The 16,009-nt window shown below is 44.1% G+C and overlaps 1 protein-coding gene and 4 non-coding genes across 5 annotated transcripts; 3 read left to right on the forward strand and 2 right to left on the reverse strand.

The window, feature by feature from the left end:
* Positions 1 to 1,387: 1,387 nt before the first annotated feature.
* Positions 1,388 to 1,458, reverse strand: TRNAG-GCC (transfer RNA glycine (anticodon GCC)). Its single transcript has one exon. It is a non-coding gene; the product is annotated as a tRNA-Gly (tRNA).
* Positions 1,459 to 2,004: 546 nt separating this feature from the next.
* HSPA6 (heat shock protein family A (Hsp70) member 6) lies at positions 2,005 to 4,409 on the forward strand. Its single transcript, XM_086393756.1, has one exon. The coding sequence runs from the start codon at positions 2,141 to 2,143 to the stop codon at positions 4,070 to 4,072; it is 1,932 nt and encodes a 643-aa protein (XP_086249882.1). The 5' UTR covers positions 2,005 to 2,140; the 3' UTR covers positions 4,073 to 4,409.
* A 5,778-nt stretch (positions 4,410 to 10,187) lies between these two features.
* TRNAL-CAG (transfer RNA leucine (anticodon CAG)) lies at positions 10,188 to 10,270 on the reverse strand. The gene has a single exon. It is a non-coding gene; the product is annotated as a tRNA-Leu (tRNA).
* A 649-nt stretch (positions 10,271 to 10,919) lies between these two features.
* On the forward strand, positions 10,920 to 10,991 carry TRNAG-UCC (transfer RNA glycine (anticodon UCC)). Its single transcript has one exon. It is a non-coding gene; the product is annotated as a tRNA-Gly (tRNA).
* An 887-nt stretch (positions 10,992 to 11,878) lies between these two features.
* TRNAD-GUC (transfer RNA aspartic acid (anticodon GUC)) lies at positions 11,879 to 11,950 on the forward strand. Its single transcript has one exon. It is a non-coding gene; the product is annotated as a tRNA-Asp (tRNA).
* The last annotated feature ends 4,059 nt before the right edge of the window (positions 11,951 to 16,009 follow it).

The following is a 16,009-nucleotide window of genomic DNA, read 5'->3' on the forward strand; positions in this document are numbered from 1 at the left end:
GAGTAGGGACGAAATCAAAGGTAGAACTGTGGGTGAGTTATGTTTCTGGGGCTAGTCACATTGGAAAAAAAATGGGGATAACCCTGTTTGACTAGCTCTAGCCAGTATACTAAGCTCATATGCTGTAAAAATACAATCTTAGTGGCATAAATCATCAAAGGTTTATTTCTCACTCATTTTCTGCTATATACGTGGAAGACTTCCTAAGGAAGCTCTCTCTCATGGGATGGCTCAGGTTTATACTATACTTTGATTTTAACACCAACTACCACACATTGCCAAAGAAGGCAAAGAGAACAGTAACAATTAGGACAGTAATTAAATGCACTCTGTCCAAAAGTAACATACACATACTTAAATTTCATTAATCGAAACAAGTTGTACGACCTGACCTCAAGAGGCATGCAATTGCAATCCTTTTTTGAGGCTGAAAAGAGGAGACTCATACATATTTTTAAGCATCATCGATATCTAGCACACTAAGGCTCCTTACTGGACTGTTGTTAAGGGTTAAAATGAATAAAGTATATGTGGCACCATAGGATAGACATAGCAGATCACTCCTCTTTTTCTTATCAACAGAAGCTTGATTTTTTCAGATATAGAGCAGGTACATAGTTTAGGGGAAACAGGAATCCTCTTTTGCTCCTGGATGAAACCAAAGACTTCTACAGCTATAGAATGTCTTAGAAAAGATGAAGTTCAATCTCCTCATTTTAAAGCTGAGAAAGCAATGAACCAGATGGTTGAAATGATTTGTTCAAGGATGTACAAGTAGTTGGTGTCACAGATCTGTACATACCGCAACTGGACTGCACTGTATAATTTGTTCTACAGCTTGTTTTAGAAGCTGTAGGACTCTTGGAACTTGGAACTCTTGGGGGTAGATGTGTAGGGCTTTTGAGGCTACTGAGGGCTGGGAGAGAAAGTTGGAGCAGCTTGGACAAGGTAGTCCCTGAACTACAGGGCACAGACCCCAGGCCAGGCCACATCTTTCTTTCTGAAGTGAGCACCCTTTTTTGCAGGGCCTTGCCTAAAATATCCTGACTTTTGACACACAGGCCTGGGCAGCCTAAACACTGAGAGAGAATGAATTTAAAGCTGACAGCTTCTCTCCCTCTTGGGTTATAAAAATAGGTTCCTTCTTTTTGAGGATGTATAGTTACTCTAGAACAACCTTTATGGAAAAAGAATCTAAAAAAAATAATGGATATATGTAAATGTAAAAGTGATTCACTTTGTTATACAGCAGCAGAAACATTTAAAAACAACTACACTCAAATAGGATTTTTTTTTTTTTAATGAAGATCCACTTTAGAAGTTGAATTAAAGAAAAAAAACAGAAAAAAATGTTAAAATGCGGGTACCCTGAAGGAAAAGAGCAGGCTGCATTGGCCGGGAATCGAACCCGGGCCTCCCGCGTGGCAGGCGAGAATTCTACCACTGAACCACCAATGCTACTTCCGTGACCAAGGTTCACAACACTGTCTCTTACCATCATCTCTGACCCTAGGTCCACTCCGTAACAGAAATCTGACCACCCCTCTTAATCACAATTTTGAAAACACAGCCTTCATGTTTCAAGACTAAAATAATAAAACTTTAAACCTCTGTCCTTGAAGCCATGGCTCTAATGCTTTCGGTTTTTCTAGAGCCGTTGGACTCAAAACCGCCCTCTTCAACCAACCAGAGGGAGAACAAGTTTTCACCTTACCATTCTTCTGCCCCAACCGCTCGCCCTTAGAACAAGCCGGGAGAAGCTGGAACTTTCTCTGCAACTCTGAGTCAGACGCTGGTGGGGCCGCCGCTCCCTGCACGGCCCGATCCGCTCGAACCTTCTCCCAGAGTCAGCGCAGCGCCTCCTGGGCTGAGTCAGCCGGAGCGGGCGGGCCGGGCGGCTCTGGGCTCGCCGCGAAGGCGCTAGAAGTTTCGCGGCGGCGGCGGCAGCGGGAGGAGGCGGGTCTTTCGCAACTGGATAAAAAGCTCTTGGAGCCGGAGCCGAGCAGATCCGAGCTGGGCAGGCAGGACAGAGGCGCCGCTGCGTACACCTACACTGCTGAGCAGCACCAACTTTCGCAGGTTCCTGCATCCATCCGACTCTGTATAGCACTGGTCGCCGGGAGAGGGAGAAACCACAACCATGTCCGCCGCGAGGGAGCTGGCCATAGGCATCGACCTGGGCACCACGTACTCGTGCGTAGGCGTGTTTCAGCACGGCCGGGTGGAGATCCTCGCCAACGACCAGGGCAACCGCACCACCCCCAGCTACGTGGCCTTCTCAGACACCGAGCGGCTGGTGGGCGACGCGGCCAAGAGCCAGGCGGCCCTGAACCCGCACAACACCGTGTTCGACGTCAAGCGACTGATCGGGCGCAGATTCACAGACCCCTCTGTGCAGTCGGACATGAAGCACTGGCCCTTCCAGGTGGTGAGCGAGGGCGGCAAGCCGAAGGTGCGCGTGTCCTACCGCGGGGAGGACAAGGCGTTTTACCCCGAGGAGATCTCGTCCATGGTGCTGAGCAAGATGAAGGAGACGGCGGAGGCGTACCTGGGCCAGCCCGTGAAGCACGCTGTAATCACGGTGCCTGCCTACTTCAACGACTCGCAGCGTCAGGCCACTAAGGACGCGGGTGCCATCGCGGGGCTCAACGTCCTGAGAATCATCAACGAGCCCACGGCAGCTGCCATCGCCTACGGCCTGGACCGGCTGGGCGCCGGAGAGCGCAACGTGCTCATTTTCGACCTGGGTGGGGGCACCTTCGACGTGTCGGTCCTCACCATCGACGCTGGTGTCTTTGAGGTGAAGGCCACGGCTGGAGACACTCACCTGGGTGGAGAGGACTTCGACAACCGGCTGGTGAACCACTTCATGGAGGAGTTCCGGCGGAAGCATGGGAAGGATTTGAGCAGGAACAAGCGGGCCCTGCGCAGGCTCCGCACGGCCTGCGAGCGCGCCAAGCGCACCCTGTCGTCCAGTACCCAGGCCACTCTGGAGATCGATTCCCTGTTTGAGGGTGTAGACTTCTACACTTCTATCACTCGAGCCCGCTTTGAAGAACTGTGCTCGGACCTCTTCCTCAGCACCCTGGAGCCGGTAGAGAAGGCCTTGCGCGATGCCAAGCTGGGCAAGGCCCAGATCCATGACATTGTCCTGGTGGGTGGCTCTACCCGAATCCCCAAGGTACAGAAGCTCCTGCAGGACTTCTTCAATGGCAGGGAGCTGAACAAAAGCATCAACCCGGATGAAGCTGTGGCTTATGGGGCTGCTGTGCAGGCAGCCGTGTTGATGGGGGACACGTGTGAGAAGGTGCAAGATCTTCTGCTGCTGGATGTGGCTCCCCTGTCCCTGGGGCTGGAGACAGCTGGTGGGGTGATGACTGCACTGATCCAGAGGAATGCCACTATCCCAACCAAGCAGACCCAGACTTTCACCACCTATTCAGACAACCAGCCTGGGGTCCTGATTCAGGTGTATGAGGGTGAGAGGGCCATGACCAGGGACAACAACCTGCTAGGGCGCTTTGAGCTCAGCGGCATCCCTCCTGCCCCACGTGGAGTCCCCCAGATCGAGGTGACCTTCGACATTGACGCCAATGGCATCCTGAGTGTGACAGCCACTGACAGGAGCACAGGCAAAGCTAACAAGATCACCATCACCAATGACAAGGGCCGGCTGAGCAAGGAGGAGGTGGAGAGGATGGTTCGTGAGGCTGAGCAGTACAAGGCTGAGGATGAGGCCCAGAGAGACAGGGTGGCTGCCAAAAACTCTCTGGAGGCCTATGTCTTCCATGTGAAGAGCTCCTTGCAAGAGGAGAGGCTTAGAGATAAGATTCCTGAAGAGGACAGGCGCAAAGTACAAGACAAGTGTCAGGAAGTCCTTGCTTGGCTGGAGCACAACCAGTTAGCAGACAAAGAGGAATATGAGCATCAAAAGAGGGAGCTGGAGCAGATCTGTTGCCCCATCTTCTCCAGGCTCTATGGGGGGCCTGGTGTCTCTGTGGGCAGCAGTTGTGGAGCTCAAGCCCGACATGGAGCCCCTAGTACTGGCCCTGTCATCGAGGAGGTCGATTAAATGGCCCCTCTGGACGGATCAGCTGAGACTGCAAGGGCTGGGTTTGTGGACTTTCTAGACTTTCTACTGTGATCCTGCCCAACTTAAGGGGTAGGAGTGGAGGAGAATCTTACCCTCAACAGAGAATTTTTTTTTTTGTGGTCAGTATGTTTTATTATTGAGATATTTGTCATTTGACTTATAAAAAATCTTCTCCTACATCAAACAAGCAGAAGTAAAATCATTATGAACATTTGTGTGGCACTTTAATATTGCTTTTACCTACATTTAATGCATTTTGTTACTTGCATGTATGGATTTGTTATATGAAATAATAAAGCTAAATAAACTTTTAGAATTTCTTCGTTTTCTTTCTATCCAATTAAGTAGACGAAGGGGCAGGGCTTTCAGAAGCAGAAATACTGGGGTGGGTTTTGAAGGAGGGATGGGAAGAAAATTCATGAGGCTATGTGCATAATTTCTATAAGGGAAAGCAAGAGGAAGAGTTTGAGGAAGGCACACTGAGATAGTATTGAAGTGTGAGGAGAGAGGAGAGAATTGTGATATTGTGTTGAAAGAGGGAGGGAGGTGGAGTTGGAAAAGCAGAGAATGAAGAGAAACAAGTTTTGGCAAGACCCTAAGATAAAAATTCTGTATTGGGAGCTTAGTTTAGTTTTTCAGTGTATGTGTCCTAATACACGGACAAGAAGTTTATATGCTAATTATTTGCCTCTCATAATGTGACCTTATTGTTCTTTTACCGAACAGACCCCAAGTCCTGGATTCTGGGGAATAGTATTTGTTAGATTAAGAGAGTAAGTCTAGTGGTATAATTAAAATTATTATTGATCTTATCTGTGTGAGAGGAATTGCATGGTCCCATCTGCTTTCTGCTGATGGCCCTAGGATGATGACGATGATGATGGTGACAGTGGCAACTGTGTAGTAAGATGGCTGTACTGGAACCAGACGGGTGTTCCTTTATCTACTCCGCAAGTTAAACTCTGAGCTTCAGTTTTCCCTTCTATTTAATGGGGATGATGATCAAATAATATCTCAGATGTGTAATGAGGGTACAATTAAGTAAGTATGTGAGGAGTGAAGAAGAATAGGCTAGGCATCTAGTATTGAGCAACAAATATTCACTATTACTAATTATTACTAATTGATTGTCGACTATGTACAATCTAATCATCACAGCAACATAACAGTGTATTATCTCTTTTGAAAGTGAGGATCCAGAGGCTAAAAGAGGTTAAACAATTTACTCAATATCCATATCTATTAAGTCAGGGAACGTGGGTAGTGGGGAGAGTTGAAATTAAGAACTATGTCCTGCCTGCTTCTACATTCCGTGCACTGTTAACTCACAAACAGACCATTAAAAAAAAGAAAGATTTCCCCCAGATGTTGTGAAATTGTACATATTATTCCTTTAGAACACAGTTGGACACGGAGCCCTGAGAGAAAAAGTATGTTTTATTGTATCTTTGCATTATTCATTAAGTGAATATGTGCTTTTTATAGCAAGTGACTGAACCAGGGGAGTATCCTCAGGCTCAACTTTACTGCCAGTTAAATGACATAAGAGAAGGATAAGTTTGTGTAAGTTAGTTCCCAATCAGCCCAAAGACTTATTTTTATCTCAGAAATGAAGGTGGCCTTGGTTAGAGGAATGCTACATTATATTTAGCTAAGGGTGATCTGTTGCAGGTTGAGAGGAGATTGCAGTAACGACCCACCTGTAGTCTGGTTGTCAGCTCACATTTTAAACTGCGTTTTCCTGCACCTGGCCCAAGTCTTTTGTGACTTGTTTTACATTGAAAGAACCTGCAAAAAAGAGATGATATCACACACATATTCTGTATTACACTTCCCCTTTCCTGAATGTCCTTCCCACTTCCAACACTGACCACCGCAACCTGTTTGTAACTTCTCAAACAGAATGATGGCACCTACATTTGGATAGTTTCCTCACATTTCAACAATCTCTCTCTCTAAACAGACACAGGTTATAAGAAGGAGAATTCCATCATGCTTAGTTGTGAAAACACTTCAGATCTCATTTGAACGGTATCTATTTTTCTACAGAGAGATTTAAACAAACTAACCACTTTATTACCAAAGAACGGCAATGCCAAAGAATGCTCAAACTACCGCACAATTGCACTCATCTCACATGCTAGTATAGTAATGCTCAAAATTCTCCAAGCCAGGCTTCAGCAATATGTGAACCATGAACTTCCAGATGTTCAAGCTGGTTTTAGAAAAGGCAGAGGAACCAGAGATCAAATCGCCAACATCCACTGGATCATCAAAAAAGCAAGAGAGTTCCAGAAAAACATCTATTTCTGCTTTATTGACTATGCCAAAGCCTTTGACTGTGTGGATCACAATAAACTATGAAAAATTCTTCAAGAGATGGGAATACCAGACCACCTGACCTGCCTCTTGAGAAACCTATATGCAGGTCAGGAAGCAACAGTTCGAACTGGACATGGAACAACAGACTGGTTCCAAATAGGAAAAGGAGTACGTCAAGGCTGGATATTGTCACCCTGCTTATTTAACTTATATGCAGAGTACATCATGAGAAACGCTGGACTGGAAGAAGCACAAGCTGGAATCAAGATTGCCGGGAGAAATATCAGTAACCTCAGATATGCAGATGACACCACCCTTATGGCAGAAAGTGAAGAGGAACTAAAAAGCCTCTTGATGAAAGTGAAGGAGGAGAGTGAAAAAGTTGGCTTAAAGCTCAATATTCAGAAAATGAATACTGTGGCAACTGGTCCCATCACTTCATGGGAAGTAGATGGGGAAACAGTGGAAACAGTGTCAGACTTTATTTTTCTGGGCTCCAAAATCACTGCAGATGGTGATTGCAGCCATGAAATTAAAAGATGCTTACTCCTTGGAAGGAGAGTTATGACCAACCTAGATAGCATATTGAAAGGCAGAGATATTACTTTGCCAACAAAGGTCCATCTAGTCAAGGCTATGGTTTTTCCAGTGGTCATGTATGGATGTGAGAGTTGGACTGTGAAGAAAGCTGAGCACTGAAGAATTGATGCTTCTGAACTGTGGTGTTGGAGAAGACTCTTGAGAGTCCCTTGGACTGCAAGGAGATCCAACCAGTCCATCCTAAAGGATATCAGTCCTGGGTGTTCATTGGAAGGACTGATGTTGAAGCTGAAACTCCAATACTTTGGCCACCTCATGTGAAGAGTTGACTCATTGGAAAAGACCCTGATGCCGGGAGGGATTGGAGGCAGAAGGAGAAGGGGACGACAGAGGATGAGATGACTGGATGATATCACCAACTCGATGGACATGAGTTTGGGTAAACTCCAGGAGTTGGTGATGGACAGGGAGGCCTGGCGTGCTGAGATTCATTGGGTCGCAAAGAGTCGGACACGACTGAGCGACTGAACTGAACTGAACTGAACTACTTCATCTACTTCTGAATGACTGTTGCTGATGCTTTAGATACTTTGGGGATTGTTTCCTGTTAATGGGCTTCCCTGGTGGCTCAGAGTTAAAGAATCCCCCTGCAATGCAGGAGATGCAGTTTGATCCCTGGGTTGGAGGACAGCATGGTATTTAAATGTCATTGTATTGTGTATATATAGTCTTAGTTTGATTACTGTAATCACAAGTTTTGTGATTACAATATTAATTTGTTTCCCAAAATATTGAAACAAAATACATTCCATTATTTAAAAAATCAAAACTTCCTACAACCCTTCCAATGAAAAATCAGCAGTTTTGGGAACTCCCTGGTGGTCCAGTAGTTAGGACTCTCTACTTCCACTGCCTTGGCTGGGTTTCTGTCCCTGCTAGAGGGAGTTAAGATCCCACAAGCCTCGTGGTGGTGGGGGTGGGGAGGCAGAACAAGAATAATAGCAGTTCCTTGCCCCACTCCCAACTGCTACTATTCCTAACAGGTAACCACTGTTAAGTTTTTTGTTGTTGTTGTTAAGACCTTTTTATTTTGCAATAATTTTAGACTGACAGAGAATTGTAAAGATACTACAGAAAATCACTGTATATCCTTCATCCACCTTCTCTTAATGGTAAGGTCTTACATGGAGCCTTGGAACAATTAAGCCCAAGCTCTGCAACTACTGAGCCCACATGCCACGACCACCCACGCCTGCACGCTCTAGGGCCCTTGAGCCACAACTAATGAGTCCCTGTGCTGCAACTATTGAAGCTGGAGCACATAGATCCTCTGCTCTGCAGGGAGAAGCCCAGCTAGAGAATAGTCTGCCACTCTCTGCAATGACAGAAAGCCCACGTGCAGCAATGCAGTCTCAGCATGGCCAAAAATGAATGAATGAATAAATAAAGAAATAAAGCAGTGTCCCCCCAAATTTCACATTTTGATAAGCACTGGTTAGGTATTTGGCAGAAAATACATGAAAGTCGCTCAGTCGTGTCTGACTCTTTGTGACCCCATGGACTGACTGACTATACAGTCCATGGAATTCTCCAGGCCAGAATACTGGAGTGGGTAGCCTTTCCCTTCTCCAGGGGATCTTCCCAACCCAGGGATCCAACCCAGGTGGATTCTTTACCAGCTGAGCTACCAGGGAAGCAGATTGTCGCCCAATTTGGGTTTGTCAGACTTCTCATGATTAGAGTGGGGGTTTGGGGGCAGTATATCACAGGGTGAAATGCCCATCTTATTGCATTATATCAGGAGGTATGTGATACCAATATGACTCAACTCTGGTGATCTTAATCTTGATCATGTGGTTAAGGCTCAGCTTTGTTATTTTTTCCCTGTCTCTCTTATGGATACACTCTTACCTTCTTTAGTTTAGACACAGTATCTAATTTAACTTTTTGTCTCTGTTTTAAGCAGACTGGCATACTGCAAGTGCTCAAATGATACAGAGTAAAAGGTGGCAAGGGAAAGGATATTCCAAGTTAAAGATTTAAATTAGACAGACCAGTGCTTTCAAACTTTATTATGCATGAGAATCATTTGAGAATCTTATAAAATGTGGATTCAATAAATCAGAGGTGCAGCCTGAGATGTGTATTTCTAATAAGCTCCTAGGTCATCTCACTCAATCCTCACAACAATTCTGTCTCCATTTTACAACAAGCAAACTAACACTCAGAAAAGTCAAATACATTTCCCAAGGTTATAGTCTAGTAAATAACAAAGAATGTAAACTTTCACTAACCAACCTAAAGATCCTTCCATCTTCATGCTTATGAACCTCACACATTCAGCCTCTTCTGATTGACAGTTCTTCTCTCTTCTGCAAAGGACAACATTTTTCTATAACCAGTTCCTCTCAAATGAGAAAGTGGCTTGTTTAGGTCTTGAAGAAAAAGTTCTTGAAACAACTCCATGCGTTTATTTTCCCTTTCTATTACTTTCCCCTGGGTTTGGTATGTTGATTTCTTTCCCTGGTTTTTGATGGTACAGCAAGCCTTTTGAATAAAAATTGGTGGTGGGAGCAGTTTGGCAAGATGGTGGGGAATCAGAGTCTCACCAAAGCTTGACACTACAATCTTGAGCACAAAAAGACTCGGGTCAATTGCAGTTTAAGAGATCTGGATTGAGGGCTTTTCTCCATGAGGTGAATAAGCACTGAGAGACTGGAGTCTAAAGGAAAAAAAGAGGGACTCTCTCTCCCGCGTGCGTGCGCTCTTTTCTCTCTCTCTCTCTCTCACCCTCTCTCTCTCCTGCTATCTTCTAAATAAAATGGAGCTGTAACACTGGAAAAAAAAAAATAATAATAATAAAGGAAAAAAAGAAAAAATTGTAACTAGGGATAGATCTAAATTGGAGAAGGAATTGGCAACCCAATCCAGTATTCTTGCCTGGAGAATTTCATGGACACAGGAGCCTGGTGGGCTACAGTCTATGGGGTCGCAAAGAGGCAGACACGACTGAGCGACTAACACACAGCATATACATAGAACCAAATAGATTCAGTTTTATATTCAAAGCGAAGCACATTCTTCATATGTAGATACGGAGCATTAAAAAGTGTTGATACAGCGTTGATTAAAGAATAAAGTGTTGATTAATCAATAGTCGTTTCTCCACGAATTCAATCCTACTTGTTCATTGGAAACAAATAAGAAAAGCCCGAAGAAAATAACTGGATGTTGTCAGAAGTGGGATTCGAACCCACGCCTCCAGGGGAGACTGCGACCTGAACGCAGCGCCTTAGACCGCTCGGCCATCCTGACACACATAGAATCGGGTTTCTTATTTTCTTCTAAGACTGTCAAAAAGTGCTGTAGCATGGTTAGTTTCTCATTTTAAATTAAACCACAACTCCTCCCTGGACTTCTTCGCAAAATAGGGAAAATAAAACTGTTTCTGACTCTTATTTCCTACGTTATCACCATCCTAAATTGCAAAGATCCATTTCTCCAGTGTCCCTCTCGCTCCTTTTCTCCGGAGACCTAGCCACACCAGAGTGGACTCCCTTGTTGGCTGCTCTCCCTCGGCCCTTTCGCTTCAAATCGCCCTTACTGAATGCAACACCCTGTGGATCTAGTCCTGGGGTGGCGCCAAGCGGCGGAGCAGGGAGTTCGGATGACAGAAGGCGGGGGCGTGGGTAAGAAAATGCTCTGCCAAGCGAGGCATTGGCTTTCCCTCCTGGCTTCTCGCTGTTCCGTCCTTCCAGCTCCAGGCCCCTGGTGGTCTCTGCGTTTCAGGCCCTAGTCCTTAGTTGGCGGGGCCGATTAAGAGGAGTAAGAACGGGGCCCATCCTCGCCTAGAAAAGGCTCTGTGTATTTTGGGGTTTCAGACACAGAACAGTACTAAAAAACATTTGCAGATTCATAGTCTGTATTACTCTTATACGTGTAATTCGAAAAGCTTGCCAGGCAGGCGTTGGTGGTATAGTGGTGAGCATAGCTGCCTTCCAAGCAGTTGACCCGGGTTCGATTCCCGGCCAACGCAGGGGATCTTTTCCTTCTTTCACTCTAACTAAATTGAGAGAGAGAAGCAGAGCGTGCGATGTAGTTTGCAGTTTAAAGCCTGAGCGAAACTGAGAACTGAAACTAGAACTGCAGCCGTACCTCACTTTCTCCCTTGACTTCATTCTCTGCCCAGGTACATTTTGGAGGGATTCGAATCTGAAGCGTTTCTTTTCTCTTTTACCTTCCCTCCTGCCTTCCATTTTAAACTTTCAACTCTTGAGAAATCTTTGGGATCTTCCGGATGTCCTGTCTGAAACTGAGCTTCAGAAAGGGGTCATGGTTTTATATTTCCGAGACTGATACGGTAGCTACAAGCTGTTGGCCACTTGAAACTGGCGAATGTGTCTGAGGAACTGCATGTAAAGGCTAGTTAATTGTAATTAATTAATTGAAATAAATTGATGTAAAAAGTTAAACAGATACTCCATTTACCTATTGCAGAACGTTAACGTACGTTACGAACAACTTGGTACGTTATGAATCCACTTGAATTTCAGTTGTGAATGTCATGAAATCTAAATATTAGTCATTTTTTTCCAATGAAAATTTAACGTCTGAGTTGAAATGTGGTATCTGTAAATGAAAAATACTTACCAGCTTGAAAATTATGTAAAAAAATCCAGTTCTTATTTCGAAATTTTGGGTTAAATCACATATATTATTAAAAATATCACCTGTTTCTTACTTTTTAAGTTGGCTATTAGAAAGTTTAAATTACACGTAGAGCTCCCATTATGTTTCAATTGCAATGTGACAGACTAGACACAGTAAAGAGACAAGTTGAATAACAGCCATTTTTCAAGGAATGACGATGGCAGTTTAGAAGTAACTTCCTAGTGAGCAATTTTACATACGTAGTTGTCGTTTTCCTCGTTAGTATAGTGGTGAGTATCCCCGCCTGTCACGCGGGAGACCGGGGTTCGATTCCCCGACGGGGAGACGAAAGACTGTTTTATTTTGTCCCCCCACTGCCAAAATACAGACTAACCAACTTTCGGAGAAGGCAATGGCACCCCACTCCAGTACTCTTGCCTGGAAAATCCCATGGATAGAGGAGCCTGGTAGGCTGCAGTCCATGAGGTCTCGAAGAGTCGGACACGACTGAGTGACTTCACTTTCACTTTTCACTTTCACGCACTGGAGAAGGAAATGGCATCCCACTCCAGTGTTCTTGCCTGGAGAATCCCAGAGACAGAGGAGCCTGGTAGGAGGCCGTCTATGGGGTCGCAGAGTCGGACACGACTGAAGCGACTTAGCAGCAGCAGCAGCAAACAATTTTAGGCTCTTTCCAAGAGTACTTCTCTTCCATGCAAATTTCTTGGCTCCTGGGCAAGAGTACTAGTTGCTGCGGTTATTTGGAACCCCGGTTCTGCGTTAAATGCATCGAATCATTAATCCTGCAATCAAGTTTCCACCTCCTCTGCAGTTAAGTGGGCCATCCCTATTGTTTACCTGCCGCACACTTTAATCCCATCCCAGGATTCAGGCTCTGCCTTAAACCCTGTACTCCAGATTTCCACCTTTTTTCCTTCTTCTTTTCTCCTGCGTCGACGATTCACTAAGCTCTCATTTGCTCCCTTCCTTCATATTGCTATTCAGTAGGGGCCAACCTAACGTTCTCAAGCCCACACACTTTGCACTGCCATACTACACCAAAGAATGCAATTTATGAAACAAACCTCTCCTCTACAAGGGATGATGAGGAATAAACCAAGATTTTATGTCTAAACTGGTTTACAAAGAAGTGAGTCACTGGTTTGACAGTCAGAAGGCTTACTTATCACTACAAACGGTTGACGTGTTTGCAAATCATTTAACTTTTCTGGGCTGCAGTTTCTTTATAAGGGAGAGGAACAAAAGTACAGTTTTTGAGACGCTTTGCAAGGCTAGAGTCCTTTGAAGTAGTGCCTTGTGTGAGCACCTGGTAGATAGTATATGCTCGTTTTTTCCCCAAAGGATAGTATTTTTCCTGAATATAAGGGTAATATAGAGTCCTTACAGAAAATATGGAGAATAAGCCACTCACAAAGAAATAAAAGGCACGCATATTTTCATCATCCAGAAAATCTCTATTAATATTTTGCTGTATGTTTTATCTCTTTGGCATTTTTAATTGCAAGGTTAGAATCATACTGTACACATTTTTAAAGCTACTGAATGTTTATTTAAACATGTGAATATTTCTATATTCATTAAGTACTAGTCTAAAACATTGGTTTAATGACTTCATTGTTATACTATATGGCTACATCATAATTTTTTTAGAAAGTCTCCTATTTTTGAATATTTATGTCATTTCCAGTGTTTTTTCCTCCTCTGGTGGGGCGGCTCTTAAAATCTCTGCTCAGTATTCTTTTAGACTTCCAGCTGTTATTTTCCCCCTGGCCTCCCTCGAGTCAGCACATAGCAGGTACTGCTGCTGCTGCTGCTGCTAAGTCAATTCAGTTGTGTCCGACTCTGTGCGACCCCATAGACGGCAGCCCACCAGTCTCCCCCTTCCCTGGGATTCTCCAGGCAAGAACACTGGAGTGGGTTGCCATTTCCTTCTCCAATGCATGAAAGTGAAAAGTGAAAGTGAAGTCGCTCAGTCGTGTCTGACTCTTAGTGACCCCATGGACTGCAGCCCACCAGGCTCCTCCGTCCGTGGGATTTTCCAGGCAAGAGTACTGGAGTGGGGTGCCATTGCCTTCTCCAATAGCAGGTACTAGGGTGAACCAAAGATATGAAATGTGATTCATTTGCAGATTGTTTTTCCCTGATGATGCTCCCTGCTTTCTGAAATTTATTCCTTCAATTTCTAGTCAGTCTGGGAGATCTAAACTGTACCTTGATGAGTGAGGTATAAGGTTGGTTTTCAGCATGTTCATATGCCTGACTATGTCTGATTGGTGAGTGCTCTCAGAATGAAGATATGAAGAATGAAGAATGCTCACCCATTGTGGTTCCTTCTTCCAAGGCTTGAATCCTCTTTATTTTCTATCTAATTTAATTGCACTTCAGATATTTGATAAGATACACACAAATAATGACCCTGGAGGAGGGCATGGCAACCCAGGTACTCCAGAATTCTTGCCTGGAGAATCCCGTGGACAGAGGAGCCGGGTGGGCTACAGTCCATAAGGTCACAAAGAATTGCATAAAGTTTGCAAAGAAATGACAGAAATGACTCAGCACACATGCACGCACACAAGTAGTGAAGCTTATAAAAACCAAAGGAATAATAAATATAAAATCCAAAATAAGACTCCTTATTGGGAAAAAGAAAAATAGAGGAACATTGGAGGCTTCTTCTGTTTCATTCTTTTTTTTTAAAGTTTAATTTTATTTATTTTAATTAGAGGCTAATTACTTTACAATATTATATTGGTTTTTCTGTTTCATTCTTAAGCAGGGTATTGATATACAAGGATTTAAAATTTACATAACTGGCATCAGGTGGCACGTATTCTTTTACAACTAGTATGTTTTCCATTAAATATTAGTTTTATGGGATTCATTTATGTTGAAACACAGAGCTAGGAATGTGTTTAGCTAGGAATATTCTGAAGATTTAAAACATTTATAAGAATATGTATTTCAAAAATTCTCTATTATTCTTTATGTATGTAGATAAACATGTCTTTGTATCTTATAAAACTGATCTCTGGGTAATGTCAGGGCAAATACTATGTTAAATCTTTCTATTCATCTCCAGATTAGCTGATTTTTAACAATTGTTGGCTCTATTTTATACAGCTGTCACTAGCCAAATGATGCTTCTACCTGAACCCTGGTTTCAGTTCAGTTCAGTCGCTGAGTCATGTCCGACTCTTTGGGACCCCGTGAATCACAGCATACCAGGCCTTCCTGTCCATCACCAACTCCTGGAGTCTACCCAAACCCATGTCCATCGAGTCAGTGATGCCATCCAGCCCCATCTCATCCTCTGTCGTCCCCTTCTCCTCCTGTCCCCATCCTTCCCAGCATTAGGGTCTTTTCCAATGAGTCAACTCTTCGCATGAGGTAGCCAAAGTATTGGAGTTTCAGCTTCAACATCAATCCTTCAAATGAACACCCAGGACTGGTCTCCTTTAGGATGGACTGGTTGGATCTCCTTGCAGTCCAAGGGACTCTCAAGAGTCTTCTCCAATGCCACAGTTCAAAAGCATCAATTCTTTGGCGCTCAGCTTTCTTCACAGTCCAACTCTCACATCCATACATGACCACTGGAAAAACCATAGCCTTGACTAGATGGACCTTTGTTGGCAAAGTAATGTCTCTGCTTTTCAATATGCTATCTAAGTTGGTCATAACTTTCCTTCTAAGGAGTAAGCGTCTTTTAATTTCATGGCTGCAGTCACCATCTGCAGTGATTTTGGAGCCCCCAAAAATAAAGTCTGACACTGTTTCCACTGTTTCCCCATCTGTTTCCCATGAAGTGATGGGACCAGATGCCATGATCTTCGTTTTCTGAATATTGAGCTTTAAGCCACCTTGTTCACTCTCCTCCTTCACTTTCATCAAGAGGCTTTTTAGTTCCTCTTCACTTTCTGCCATAAGGGTGGGGTCATCTGCATATCTGAGGTTATTGATATTTCTCCCGGCAATCTTGATTCCAGCTTGTGCTTCTTCCAGCCCAGCGTTTCTCATGATGTACTCTGCATAGAAGTTAAATAAGCAGGGTGACAATATACAACCTTGACGTACTCCTTTTCCTATTTGGAATCAGTCTGTTGTTTCATGTCCAGTTCTAACTGTTGCTTCCTGACCTGCATACAGGTTTCTCAAGAGACAGGTCAGATGGTCTGGTAGTCCCATCTCTTTCAGAATTTTCCACAGTTTATTGTGATCCACACAGTCAAAGGCTTTGGCATAGTCAATAAAGCAGAAATAGATGGTTTTCTGGAACTCTCTTGCTTTTTCCATGATCCAGCAGATGTTGGCAATTTGATCTCTGGTTCCTCTGCCTTTTCTAAAGGCAGCTTGAACATCTGGAAATTCACAGTTCACGTATTGCTG

This window comes from Bos grunniens, chromosome 3, assembly GCF_055505025.1.
Source record: "Bos grunniens cultivar Pamir isolate PY7600 chromosome 3, Bosgru_T2T1.0, whole genome shotgun sequence".
Taxonomy (NCBI): Eukaryota; Metazoa; Chordata; class Mammalia; order Artiodactyla; family Bovidae; genus Bos; species Bos grunniens.